The 13,484-nt window shown below is 34.5% G+C and overlaps 1 protein-coding gene and 1 pseudogene across 1 annotated transcript; both read right to left on the reverse strand.

The window, feature by feature from the left end:
- Window positions 1–2,092: 2,092 nt before the first annotated feature.
- On the reverse strand, window positions 2,093–9,686 carry LOC111388809 (annotated as a pseudogene).
- A 208-nt stretch (window positions 9,687–9,894) lies between these two features.
- On the reverse strand, window positions 9,895–10,526 carry LOC111388810 (pentatricopeptide repeat-containing protein At1g02370, mitochondrial-like). The gene has a single exon (XM_023013621.1). The coding sequence runs from the start codon at window positions 10,486–10,488 to the stop codon at window positions 9,895–9,897; it is 594 nt and encodes a 197-aa protein (XP_022869389.1). The 5' UTR covers window positions 10,489–10,526.
- Between the last annotated feature and the right edge of the window lie 2,958 nt (window positions 10,527–13,484).

Below are 13,484 nucleotides of genomic sequence, written 5' to 3' on the forward strand. Positions count from 1 at the left end.
TATAAAAATGTTAAAATCCTAAAATTATCTAAACATCTTTATATTAAATGATCCGATAATAATTCAATATATATCCAAACATTAAATTCTAATTTCGTTAAAACTCTTATTTTCAAGATATAAGTATGATAAAACTCTAAACTTGTCTAAATACTTTCATATCAGATAATTCAATAATAATTTAATAGATATCCCAAATAATATTAAAATTTAAATTTATGTGAAACTCTTATATATTCAATTATCGGCATTACTAATACAAGGTCTTAGAAAATGGTAAAGTTGCTAAGTTACCCTAAAATTTCAAAACATGCATTTATGCCTCATAATATATGTTGTACGAATTTGGGATATTACAATAAATGACTTTGTATATTTGAATTTATTTAATTAAATGAAAAAAATTGACAAATTCATCTTAAGCTTACCAGATGGTGGTCTACACCAAAGGTCTTGCTTTCGACAGCACCAACCATCCTCTGTGCACCATATAACCAGTTCGAACTCCCCAATGGTACACTTCTGTAAAATTCTGGGTAGTCTTCTATAACTGTGATTCTTTCAGTTCCAGATAGTAAAACTGAACATGTATATTTGTTACACCATGTACAACGGCCTACTGTATTAATCTTTCGATCGTAGTAAACTCTCAAATGTTGAAATATTTTAACTTTAATTTCCACCACGCACATATAACCTATTATTGAAACAGCTTAGGGAGGGACAGAAAAAATTTACCCTGAACTCAGCAAAATGTTTTTCACTATAACTATGTACTTTCTTATCCTTAATCTCTCTCACTGATCGGTATCATGCAGGCATGCTACAGAAATTGCTCATATCAGTAGACACCATGGATTTTTTTAGGCTGAATAGGTGATGGTAGTTGCCCCTTGCCAAGCACAACAAATATCATGTTCTCATTTGTATTAGTTCCAATTTCATCTATTTTCCATCACATCTAACTTTCGGGCCACATTCTGAATCAAATCTTAACTCCTTCCATTTTAGTAGATGTTACATATAGAAAAGATTATACAACCAAGAAAGAATGATAAGCACAATATGGGAATTCTTATGGGGTTTACCAAATAACACTGAGTATTTATTAATTTTCATTCGTTCATCTGTCAGAAGATACCTCCTTATTGAATCCAAGAAATCCTCCTTTGAAAGATGAGGATTGGACGCTCTCAAACAGTGGAGGGGGAGCATCAGAGAAATGGCATATTGAAGAGAAACTTTGAAGGTGACATTGCTTGGAATTTCAGTGAGCAGTGGCACATTTCCTACACAAAGCTCGCCATCAACGAGTTCTAAAAGGTCACATCTTTCGCTGGATTTGTGGACGTGGAAATTTGAGTTGGCAGGATAATCTGGAGGTGCCATAGTAATAGGAAAAATAGAGGAAAACAGTGGATAAGTAGGCTAAGTAGCAATTATGTTGTAAAATTAAATAAACAAAACAGAACTGGAGAGACTTGCACAGTGAGTATGAATGTCATGGTAAATGAAGCTTAAAAAAGATTTATAGTCTATAATGAAAGAGCTAGATAAGTGGATAAAGGAAAAAAGAAAGCGGTAGATACTAGAGATCAGAGGTTGGCGGTGGGGCGGTTGGTATTGAAGGATGAAAATGAATTTTCATACATGATCGTCCGTGAAATGATACATTTTGTCCATATAAATACAAAAGAGATCTAGCTATCCAACTATTACAGCTGTATGACAACTAATTGACATCTAATATGTAGCATCTATACAATTGGTGCTAAGATTAGTTGCAGGCGTTAGTTCCAGGACATATTAAACATGTGAAGAGCTGGCGCTTGAACTTCAACTCTGGTACTCCCCCTCAAGATGGACTATGCAAGTTAAAAATAGCCATCTTGGACAAGTGAGGAAAAAGAAGAGACGATGTCAAAGGTTTGGTTGAAAACATGTGCTAATTGGTGTTTGAGCGATAAAAGGTTGATAAAAACATCATTGCCTTTATTTCAAATAAAATGACAGTCAATTTTTATGTGCTTTGTTCATTCATGAAAAATTGGATTAGTGGCAATATGGATAACAGCCTAATTGTCACAGAAAATCAAGGCCAGAAGGGAAATTCTGACCTGCACCAAAATAAATAACATAGTATTTTAATTAGAAACAAATTGCTTTACCTATTTTGACCAAATTTTAAACAACTTAGGAATTATTTAGTTTGTATTTGTTTAGAAATAACTTCGTATATTTCTGCCAATTTTCATTTTCATTTTCATCATGGGGTAAAAATGAGTATACAAAGAAAAAGACTAATTAAGATTGTCAATTTTTCTTTCGTAAGCACATTTCAACATCAAGTATTGACTTTAGTATCATGAAGTAAAATGATAGCAAAGAGGAAAGTGACACAACAAGACCTTTCTTGTCTACTACAATTGTAGGAACATCGAACTTTCATAAAGGAGTTCTGTCTTCTCCCTGCCATGGTCACATTTGGAGAGTAGGCTCTATTGATTATTAAATTTCTGAAATTGCAAGGCTTTAAATATTTTCAAATAATCCATATAAATGTAAATCATTCATAAACAGAGTTACAGTGCTTGTGAGTTTTACAGCAGTATTATCCAAAAATACAATTACCTTTCGGTTGGAAAAAGAAATGTTCAGCATAAAACATTGGCCCATTCATATCCAAAAATAGATAGATCCAAAAATTTGGGATAATAAAGCCATTCAACAAACCAGTGGACTTATAACAAGGGTCGATGAGAATGATAACAAAGAGATCAAACTTGAAACTTGCATTGTCAAGAACATGGCATGCATACTCACTCATTCATAGGCGCCCAAATGGACCCACAGAAGTGAAGAGCCATTCTAGTAATTTAGAGTAGATAGGAATGTCAAAATCCACATCTACATGATGTATAACCAGCTATATTCGGAGTGGTTGCAAATTGGGAATAATATACCTTGCACCTTCTTGGTTAGATTTGTCATCCTGAAGAACAAGTACCTTTAGCGTGCCTGATTCTCGTAACCAGGCTGCAACCACTGCCCCTGTTGATTAAACCTTCCAATATTACACTTGGCAATCTGAAAAGGTGCATCTATGCTAGTTAGCTGAGCTTCAATAGCCCGCTTAAGTGCACCATCACCCACCACCTTGTTGTGCTTGCCCCAACCCGTCAAGATGCTGCATAATCATAAAACCACCCATCCAATCAATTAAAGCACATTAAAGACAACATGAGAGTGAATTCTCCTGATAAAAGACTAGCTTAGAAGCTTTGGTAACTCATGGCCTTCAAAAACAATAGAGCAAATATTAAGCAACCAGGCATGAACCATAGCCCTTGCAGCACCCGAAGACACTAGATGCAAATCTAAGCAAGATTCAGACCAAGTATTTTCCCATACTTGTCGGCGTTTTCCTTCAAGAACAACAAGTTGGGCACCTCATTTCTGTGAAGAAAAATAGAAAGATTAATTTTGAGCCCCATTAAGTAGCATCCTAACTCCAAGATCAAATGTAACAAAAAGCTTACCAGAGAAATGCTTTAGCTAAAGATATTTATAAAATAATAACATGAACATTTTACCAGATCCCATTATCTTAATGTAGAAAGTAAAGGAAAATAGAACACAATCTCTGAAAGCCCAAAACTAGCTAACCAAGATGGGGTGAATTGGTTATATAAACTTTTTCAAAAATTAATTCTAGACTTAAACCAATACAAAAGTAAATGAATCAATTAATCAAATAGCCACAAACATGATAACAAGCAAAGAACGATATAAGGATTTGAGTAATAAACAAATGTAAAAACTATAAGTAAAAGGGAATAGAAGTCAAACGATATGTTGTGGAGGTTCGATCCAATGCAATGATTTACGTCCCCCCTTACCAAGTTCTCCAACACGAGCAAGGCCTTTTTCACTATATTAATTGACTTATGGTGCAATCCAACCTTCTACAAAGTTTTTGGTGACTTACAAACAATGATCACCGATCCTTTACAACGTTGAGTTTTCCGGGACCTCAACACAACCCACACTATTAAGCTTTATGGGACCTCAATATGACCCGCACAGTGACTTACAACAAGGAGCACCAATCCTTACACAATGTTGAGCTTTCTGAGACTTTAACACAACCCACACTTTATCAAAGTCATTTTATAATCAAATCCTCTCTTGATAAATTATACAAAACAAATTAAGTACTAAGAGAGGTCAACACTTCAATAAATAGTAACAAATGATAACTCAGGCGTTAGATGAAAAACTTTGATGAAAAAAATTAAGTTCAACCAATCAAAGTATTTTAATAAGAAGATGAAGAAAAATTAAATGCAATATAAAGTCAAATAATATTCTTAAGAAATATCTCTCTTTCAATGAATGATTATAATAAATCAAGTACTAAGAGAGAAATGAGAAATTTTGATGAATATGATAATTTTACAAATTTGATTCAATCAATCAAAATTTTCAATATGAAGAAGTTGAAAAGTTTATGCAATATAAGTGCAAATACCTTCTTCAAGAATATACTACTCTTTTAAGAATGATATAAATAAGCTAAACACAAAGAAAGATGGAAAACTTTGATGAGAATGATGATTAATGAGTTTGAATCAATCAAAAATTTTTTCATATGAGGAAACAAATGAAATGAATGCAAATGAAGGCTCAAAGAATTCTTAAAACAAAAATATCTCACTTTGATTCACTTGGAAATCTCTTCAAGAATGGAAAGAGTGAGGATATTTATGAGTTCAAAAATGAGAAAAAAATCTGTATTGGCGAAAGACTAGTCCGATCAACCGCCTCTTGTCCGAAAGATCAATATAGCCGTTTGTACAACAAAAATCAGAAATCAGAATGGTCAAATTCTAGACCGTCCAATCGACTGCTTCTCTGGGCGGTTGACCACCCCGACAGCACGATGTTTTTACGTTTTGGCCTCATTTGTTCCGATTTGAAAGTTTTGAAGTGTGTGGACCTTTGGAAAATATTTTTAACTAATTTTTCATGAAAAAAATATTTTTTAAAGCCCAAATATCACTTTTAAAAGTCATTTTTATATTTTATCAAAACATTGCATTAGAATAACTTTTAATGAACAAAAATTATTTTTAATGCATAGAAGGATTTTGAGTTTAACCATTCATTGTCAAATATCAAATTGTTAGTATCTTTACATTTCACCTAAGAAATCAAGTCTTAGATCTTCCTCCGAAGTTTCTTCCATGTTTGGCTTTTGAACTTTTGATCTTTATCTTTCTTGTCATTGATCTTCAATGCTTGACTTTTCTTGACATTTATCTTTTAAGCTCTCGTCTCAAATGATTTGACTTGAATGCATAAGCAATTTCAATTTGATCTTCATTTGAAGTCCAATATATTTTGCTTGATAGATTTTAACATCAAACTATCATCACTCAAAAAAAATTGTTAGAAACAATATCAATCTTGTTTGTTATGATCAAAACATTGAGAATGAAGTCAACCATAGGTCAACAATCTCTTCACTAGGTGAAAAGCATCAAGGCATATAAACTGGCTAAACAGCCAAGACATCCCATGGCAAAAATTTATGGGACAACGATTTGAGTTATTTTGCAAGAACGAAGAGGGGGAGAGAGAGGGAGAGAGAGAGAGAGAGAAGGAAATAAAAGATAAACAATGATCTGTCAGACATAAAATCCAAGGAGATCTTATTGGAGGGAACCAAATAGGATATTCAGCAATTAAATTTAGATAGTCCCATTATTTCATTTAGTTGAAGTTTATTATGAACAATACATGGAGAATGATTAACTTTGCAGGTCAAATATATGGATCCCCTATAGAAAGCTTTTCTGTGGAGTAGAGATGTACATTCCTCCCCTTTCCATTCTAAATATAAGAAAAAATCATCATAAAAGACTTAGAACTATGTAGACCAAAAGGAACATTTTGACCAATGTTTTTCTAATAACAAGTTCAACATTTTCTATTTCAATATTTATTTAACAGATAAGAGTTTTCAATATCCAATGTACTTCCAAATTGCATCCAGATTCTAGACTAGCTTGCTGCTAAGTGTGACTGCTTAAATGGAAGTGGGCAATTTCCACACCTGTAATTTTTCCCCAAGTGCAAGCATCAATGTTTTCCTCAGCCCTTAAAAGTTATTGGTCTACATGTAAAACATACAAATAATTAACGGAAAGAAGCAATACAAAAGAATTGAATTAAACAGAAACCACTGACTAACAATGCACAGCATAGATTTCACAAAAATCATATTGCTAAAAAAAGAATTGGAACCAAGCTTTCCAACAAATTCAGTTATTTAATTGAGAAGCTATTAATTACAGTCAAGTTGGACAACCTTTCAGTTAAATTAATAAATTACCCGGCCAAAATGCCACAGCATGTCAGTCAGAGCATTATAAAAAGCAGAAGCAGTCAAAGTGTCCATTTGTTTCACCTCATCAAAAAGGGACAAAGCTTGCAACCAAACATTCTCATTACAACCCATGAGAAGTCCATACGCTACTCCATAAACCTGATTATAAAAGAGACGTAGTTCGTCCAATAGCAGTGAAGCTTCTTCAAATGAGCTACAGTGGCTGCAACCATAGAGAACGCCATGAAACTGACATTAACTATGATAAGCGAGATAATACAAAGAAACGTGCAACTGATTGTTGCCCAAAGTTTGACCCATTATATAGGTTATTTACTTGTTCTATAACTGAAAGTACTACATTATATCAGCCTATGAAGAAGTTCCATATGATTATGTTTTAACCTGAAGGAAATAAACGCATCAGGTTGAAGAACTTGATGTAACAGAGAATAATATGGTGCAGTAAGTGCACAAGAGATAGAGGTGTGGTCAAACACTGGTACCTGCAAGCATTCAGAATTGCTGAAAATGTGACAACATTTGGCTTTATTTCCATCTCATGCATCTTCTGGAAAACTCCCAAGACATAGAGGAAATCCTGTTTGCCCCTCATATCCCATTTTTCACAACTTGATTTTCCACAAGCCAACTGCTTAAAAATTTTAATGATTTTATCATCCTTTTCATCTTTATCTTTATTATGAACACCATCTGAAGCACAGGTAGTTTCGAGGATGCCAGCTGAGACTCTAGATATTCAACAGCGACAGATAGACCAAAGGCATTTATTATTGAATTATAAGTTACAACATTAGGTTGAATACCTTCCTTCATCATCTCATCAAGAATAATTTTAGATGATTCCACCAACCCCATTTTACATAACGCATCTATAAGTTTGCTGTAGAAAACAACATCTGCCTTCATGCCTTGTTGCTTGAACTCTCTGTAGACCTCTATGGCATCTCGATATAAACCTTCTTTAGAATAAACACTGATTAATGTTGAGTAAGTCAATAAGTTAGGCAAAAGGTTTTCAGCTTTCATCTTGGCAAACAGTTCCTTAACCCTGTCATACATCCCCTGTTTACCAAACCCATCCAATAGAGCATTGTAAGTAACAACATCGTTCTTAATCCCCATACTCTCCATCTCCTTGCCAATATTTAGAGCCTCCTCACACCTGCCAAGGCTAGCATAAATAGCAAGTAAGGTATTATAAGACAGTCTATCAACTTAATACCCGCGAACTTCATCTCACTGAACAAACTAAGTGCCCTATTCAGTTTCCTAGCTTTGGCACATCCACGAATTATAGTGCTGTAAGTTACCTCATGAGGCAAGATCTTCTTGGTGGGCATCTCAGACATTATATCAAAAGCCACATCAATGTGCCCACCATTGCAAGCAGCATCCAAAAGTGTATTATATGTATAAATATCTTGATCAATCCCCTATACAGCATTTAACTAAATAAACTCCTCGCAGTCTCCCACAGCCTGCACCGCTGCAAACCGCCAGAAGCGAATTGTAAGTAATCCTATCTGGTTGCACCTATAGCTCAACATTTCATCAAAAATCATTGAAGCCCTCTTGAAATCAGCACCTCATTTTCCACACGCATCAATCAATGCATTGAAAGTCACCAAATTCGGCTTCAAGCCCGAGTCTTTCATGATTCAAAGACCCTAATGGCCTCATCACAATACCCACTCTTTGTGTAAGCGCTGATCAATGCAGAATAAGCATATACAGTGTACCCATACCCCTCATTCGCTGCATTTTCAAAAACTTCCCTAGCTAAATCAAGTTTTCCTAATCTACCAAGAGTACTAAGCTAGCTAATTTACCTTTCTCATTGTGCCTCTTTTCTTGGTTGATCGAGAATTGAAAGCACCGCATGGTGGTAGACCACTCACCCCTATTCCCTAGCTCCTAGAGCAAGAATGTGTAGTCATCCAACCCATGAAGCTTCGGCCCAAAGCTCAATAGTATGTTATCTATACAATTATGATCACCGCTACAGAAAAGAGCCCATTGAAGGAGCTCCTCCACAGCAGATGTGTGTCAGCAGGAGGCTGTTGACTTGGGTCGGCCAAAATGCATCTTGGAAACAAAGCGGGTAGAGCGGCCACTTTGGTTTTTCTGGTTCCTTTTATTTGTATTTCAGTATGCCACTTTGGTGGGTTTTCCTTTCATCTATATGTTTCTTCAGACCCTGTCGTTGACTAATTACCATTAAACAGGTGCAAAGTGATTAATAGAATTGCAAATTTATTTTGGCTCGGCAGTTAAAATTTCTACCTTAAATTTGGAGGTCTTGAGAGAACAACCATTCTACTCTCCCACACCAGGTGAAATTTGTAACAGAATGATGAAACAAGATAAGAGTTTTCTCAACTCTTAACCAAAAACCTGAATGGCATAGAATTCAGGATGATAAGGGGAAAAAAACGTTGCACTTCTGTTCTTCATTTGGTTTCACTAAATCTTTTGAATGTTCATGCATGAATTCTCTGTCACCGTGCTTTTTGAAAGGAAGCAAAACCCAGAATCCCAAGTAAGCATATACATCATTTGCTGTCCATCTGCACGGTGAATGGGTGGTAAATATCCAGTCTCAAGTCTGAAAACTACTCCCATTTCTACCAAGAAAGCAACTGAGACACAAGATCTACCAAAAAAATATGGCAATGCTCTATTTGACTGAACAAAACCCAGGGCATACTGCTTATATGCTGATTTATACAAAGGCTGAAATTTTCTTCCAGCAAGGTAGACAAAAGTGGAAATGAAAAGTGGGTGCAAAAAATCCTTTCCCAGACCCTGGCACGTGTTTGGCACAGAGGGGAGAGATGGCAAAATAGGGTAGCCTTGTCCCGCACTTCCATTCACGGGAAAGCAAGGTAATCAATTTTTCGAGCAGGCTGCTGATTTCGATTCCATCCCCCTCAACCCAAGTACGAATATTGGATGCCGTTTTCCAAGCAGCTATGTACGTCTCAAGCAAATAATGGTACAAACGGTGAGTAATGCAATTAATCTTCTTCATATATATGTAGAATTTCTCAAATCCATCAACATCCCCAGCTTCTTTAAAATAGTCGATAAACTTATTTAAGGTATCCAACTCTGGCCGCCGTTCATTCTTTTCGATTCCTGATGTAGCAACTTCCATGCACCTCAAAGCTTCATCTATTTGATGGTTTTTCAGAAAGAAATAAATCTTGAAGAATGGTCCATCTGATCTACCAATTGCAGTATGAAGGACAGATTCAGCTTCATTGATCATGTCATGAGTCAAATAAGCACCAATAGCTGTATTTTCCAACCTAATGTCATAACTAGAACATGTTGTTTGCCATTCTTCGTAGATTTTCTTCAACCCATCAACATCATTCAGATTACTAAGAGCCTAAAGCATGATAAGGTAACTCAAATTGGTCACGACTTTGAATTTCGACTTCAAAGAATTCCAAACGCGATAGACATCACCATGATCAGAGATTTGCATCTAAACTTATCAAAAAATGGTATGCCTCACAATTTCTAGGCCCCATCTCCTGCTCTAGCATTTTTAGAGCCAACTCAGTTTTCTCATGAAGTCCAGCCTTGACATAAAGAACTGCCAAGTTACTATACGTTGTCCAATCACACACCTTTGCATTTTCCCGTTTTATCTCCTCAAAAACTCTTTCTGCTCCCTCAATATCATTTAAACGTGAATAACTGTGCATCAATATGGTATAAGTAAATGTGTCTGGTTGGATGTCCCTTTTCTTCATTTCTTCTCTCAAGAGAAGCACTCCCTCTGGCTTCTCTGATCTCATATACAAAGACATAAGATTATTAAAAGGCAGCACTTTGGATATCATGTTCATTTCATCCATTTTTTCGAAGAGACCCACTGCCTTATCAGCCATTTTTTCCACACAATAGCTGTTAAGAAGTACTCCATAAGTACGGTGATTCTTTGCAGCAGGCAAGAGGCCCTCAAAATAGCTCTCCGCTGCAGCTATACCGTTAACTTTTCCAATTAGATCCAAATGTACAGCATAATCTCTGAGGGAAAAGTTAATTTTCCTTACTTTCATCCACTCTATTATCTACATATAAAACAGAAATTAAAAATTCGTGATCAAAATGATAATTATGTGCAAGAACTTAATAGGAAAGTAGTTTGACTGTAGAAAGGATGATAAGGTTATTTTCTCAAACAAATGTCGGAAAAGAGCTCGAACGGTTGATGCAAAGTTATCCTGAGCACGGTTCAAGTAAGAAAAAAAATAGAAAAATGTTTACCTACTTCCAGAGAATGGTTAATCCATCCTACTCATGAATGAATGAAGAAAGGAACTGTTTAGTGAATGAAATGATACTATCAAATTTGATTCATATTGAACATAATGAAATTATATGTTATAGACTTGTAGTTCAATCTGAGCTCATATCAAAATTAATCTCTTAATTAGACAATGAATCAATGGCAAGACAAGGGAAAAATAAAAATAAAATAAAATAAAAAATAACACAAGATTGAAAAATCTTCACATCTGTAAAAATGACAATTCAGAACTTATACATTACCCAAACAGAAGAATTATATCAGGACCTTTTATCATTGCTTTGGTTTCTATGGATTTTTCATTCAAATAAGTTACACTTGAAAAGTAGAAATCTGAAATGTCTATCTTTTCATTTCCAAAATTATTTACTAATAGCAAAGCTGCACCTCAACAGACCAACAAAAATATGGAAAACGAGAAAAAATAAAATTAATTTCTTTTAGCTATCTATAGTACAAATTACCGTAGGAGCTCTAAATCAAAACTGCTTGCACCATTCTTGTAGGTATAGCTCAAATGGGCGTACCAAACATACGCTGAAAAAGTAAAATGAAAAGATTTTTTTTTTCCAGATTGGGGAATGGAAAATGAACTTTCTTTTTGGTTCTCCCCGAAAACGTTCCTCCTTTTTTGAGGGCAATTTTTAAGGAACTCAAAAAAAATAAAAAAATAAATAAAAATTTGATAATTTTCAAAAGAAATATATCCTACTTTGAAAAACTTTTAAAGGAAAATTACTTCAACAAGTTTCAAAAGAAACAAAAAAAAGGGGTTATCAAAAGTGTCATTTAGAGAGAAAAAAAAAAAAAAAAAAAAAAAAAAAAAAAAAAAAAAAAAAAAAAAAAAAAAAAAAAAAAAAAGAAGAAGAAGAAGAAGAAGAAAAGAAAAGAAAGAAAATAACTCTTAAAAGTAAAACCAAATCAATCTCTTAGGGCCTATTTGATTTGTGAAATTATCTATGGAAAATTGGAAAAATTTTCATTTTCCACCTTTTTCCTTGTTTGATTGCAAAATTTTCTTGGCAATTGATTTTCCACTCTCCACATGACCCCTTTTCCAATTGCAATTCCAATGGATTTGGTGAGAAATAAGTTTTTCAGCTTTTTTTAAAATTTATTTATTGCAATGAAAACAAATTCTATCCATAATTGTAACAAATTATATCCCTTTAATATACAATTTTCATGGAAAATAAAGTCAAACGAACACCAAAAAATCTAAAATTTCAACATTTTTCTGATGAAAAATTATGCCAATCAAATACATTTAATTCGCAATTGCCAATAAAATAAATTTTAGGAAATTCAATTCCCTTAAATTCGTTTTCTTTCCATCCAAATTTCATTCTTATAATCAAACGATCCTTATTTCAAATCAAGAGAATTAGAAGTATATGAATACAATGAAACTAAAAATTAAAAAAAAAACCCATAATCAACAATCGGATGATTCGTGAATCATTTAGTCAAACTGCATCTCCAAGTTGCACAAAATTCTTCACTGAAAAAAAAATTAAGAAGAAGAGGGATCTAACTAATTGAACAAATACAATTAGAAATCAAACAAAAATAAATACAAAAGCGGAAAAAAAAAAGGGTAACTCCATATATAAATATTAGTCTTAACAAAACGAGTTGTAATGCTAAGACATTAGAAAAATGGCATATAAATACATACCCACGCAAAGTCCCTGTAATCATGTAATTTATTGATTCCTTCTCAATTGGTTTACAGTACATGCAGTTATTTACTTAACAAGCAACGCCTCTTGCTCAAATGTAGAGTTAGCCGGCTGGAAAATGGATACATACACCCAGGGGCGGAGCTAGGATTTTAGTTCAGTGCGAACAAAATTTTTTCGACGACGAATGTCGAGATTTTAGTCATGGATTTAATGACGATAAAAAAATAAAACAATAATACATCAATACTAAAAATGACATAATTTATATATTACACTTGTTCTTTGCGAGTTTTCATACTTTGATATCGTTGTATACTAACTTCATTATTGAGCCTCAAAAATATATCTTTCTCCACATAAACAATTGTGCTATCATTCATCCACTGATCACCTAATTACTACTAGGAGTGGGAGTAATTCGAGATGTCAAATGAATCACAAATACTGGAAGCAACTCACAAAACTCAGTGCAATTCACAATTTCACATAATCAATTCACAATTTCACAATGCAATATATACTATTTCCAAATACTAGGCAACCTGAACTTGCAATCATAGATTCCCAGAGAGCCAGAGGCAACAATGAATTGGTGGTCCATTGGAAGTTTGTGCCGCTTCGAGCAATTAAAGAATAAAGTGCTAATTTCATATGTTAAAAACAAAAAAGAAAAAAAAACAAATATTATTACAATTTACACAAATTGAAATAGCCAAAAAAAAATAAGGGAAAAAAATTTGGGGCTTCGCCTTTTGCTTTCTGGAATCTGGCTTCTTCTTTTGCCGGCTCGGCTGGTTGGCGTTGGCACTTGGCGCCTTGGCGGAGCTGAGGATGTAGAGTCGGAGTCAGAGATGTGAGATGTCAAGATGAGAGCCTAGAGTAGGAGATATACGATAATGGACTGTCGAAGAGGGAAAGAGAACGATGGTCGTACTGTGACGACTGTCAGAGACGACGGTTGACGAAGAGGGAAGGGAATGGTGGGTTCTGTCACCGGTGGAGAGGGAAGTGGGTGGCGAAGTGCAAAATCATCACAGACAAAGTCACGAAGGGTAGAAAT

The sequence above is a fragment of the Olea europaea genome, unplaced genomic scaffold (assembly GCF_002742605.1).
Source record: "Olea europaea var. sylvestris unplaced genomic scaffold, O_europaea_v1 scaffold529, whole genome shotgun sequence".
In the NCBI taxonomy this organism is placed as follows: Eukaryota; Viridiplantae; Streptophyta; class Magnoliopsida; order Lamiales; family Oleaceae; genus Olea; species Olea europaea.

Excerpts from the sequence above, each read along its gene's own strand:
- LOC111388810 (XM_023013621.1), bottom strand. The coding sequence starts at position 10,488 with ATGAAAGTAAGGAAAATTAACTTTTCCCTCAGAGATTATGCTGTACAT.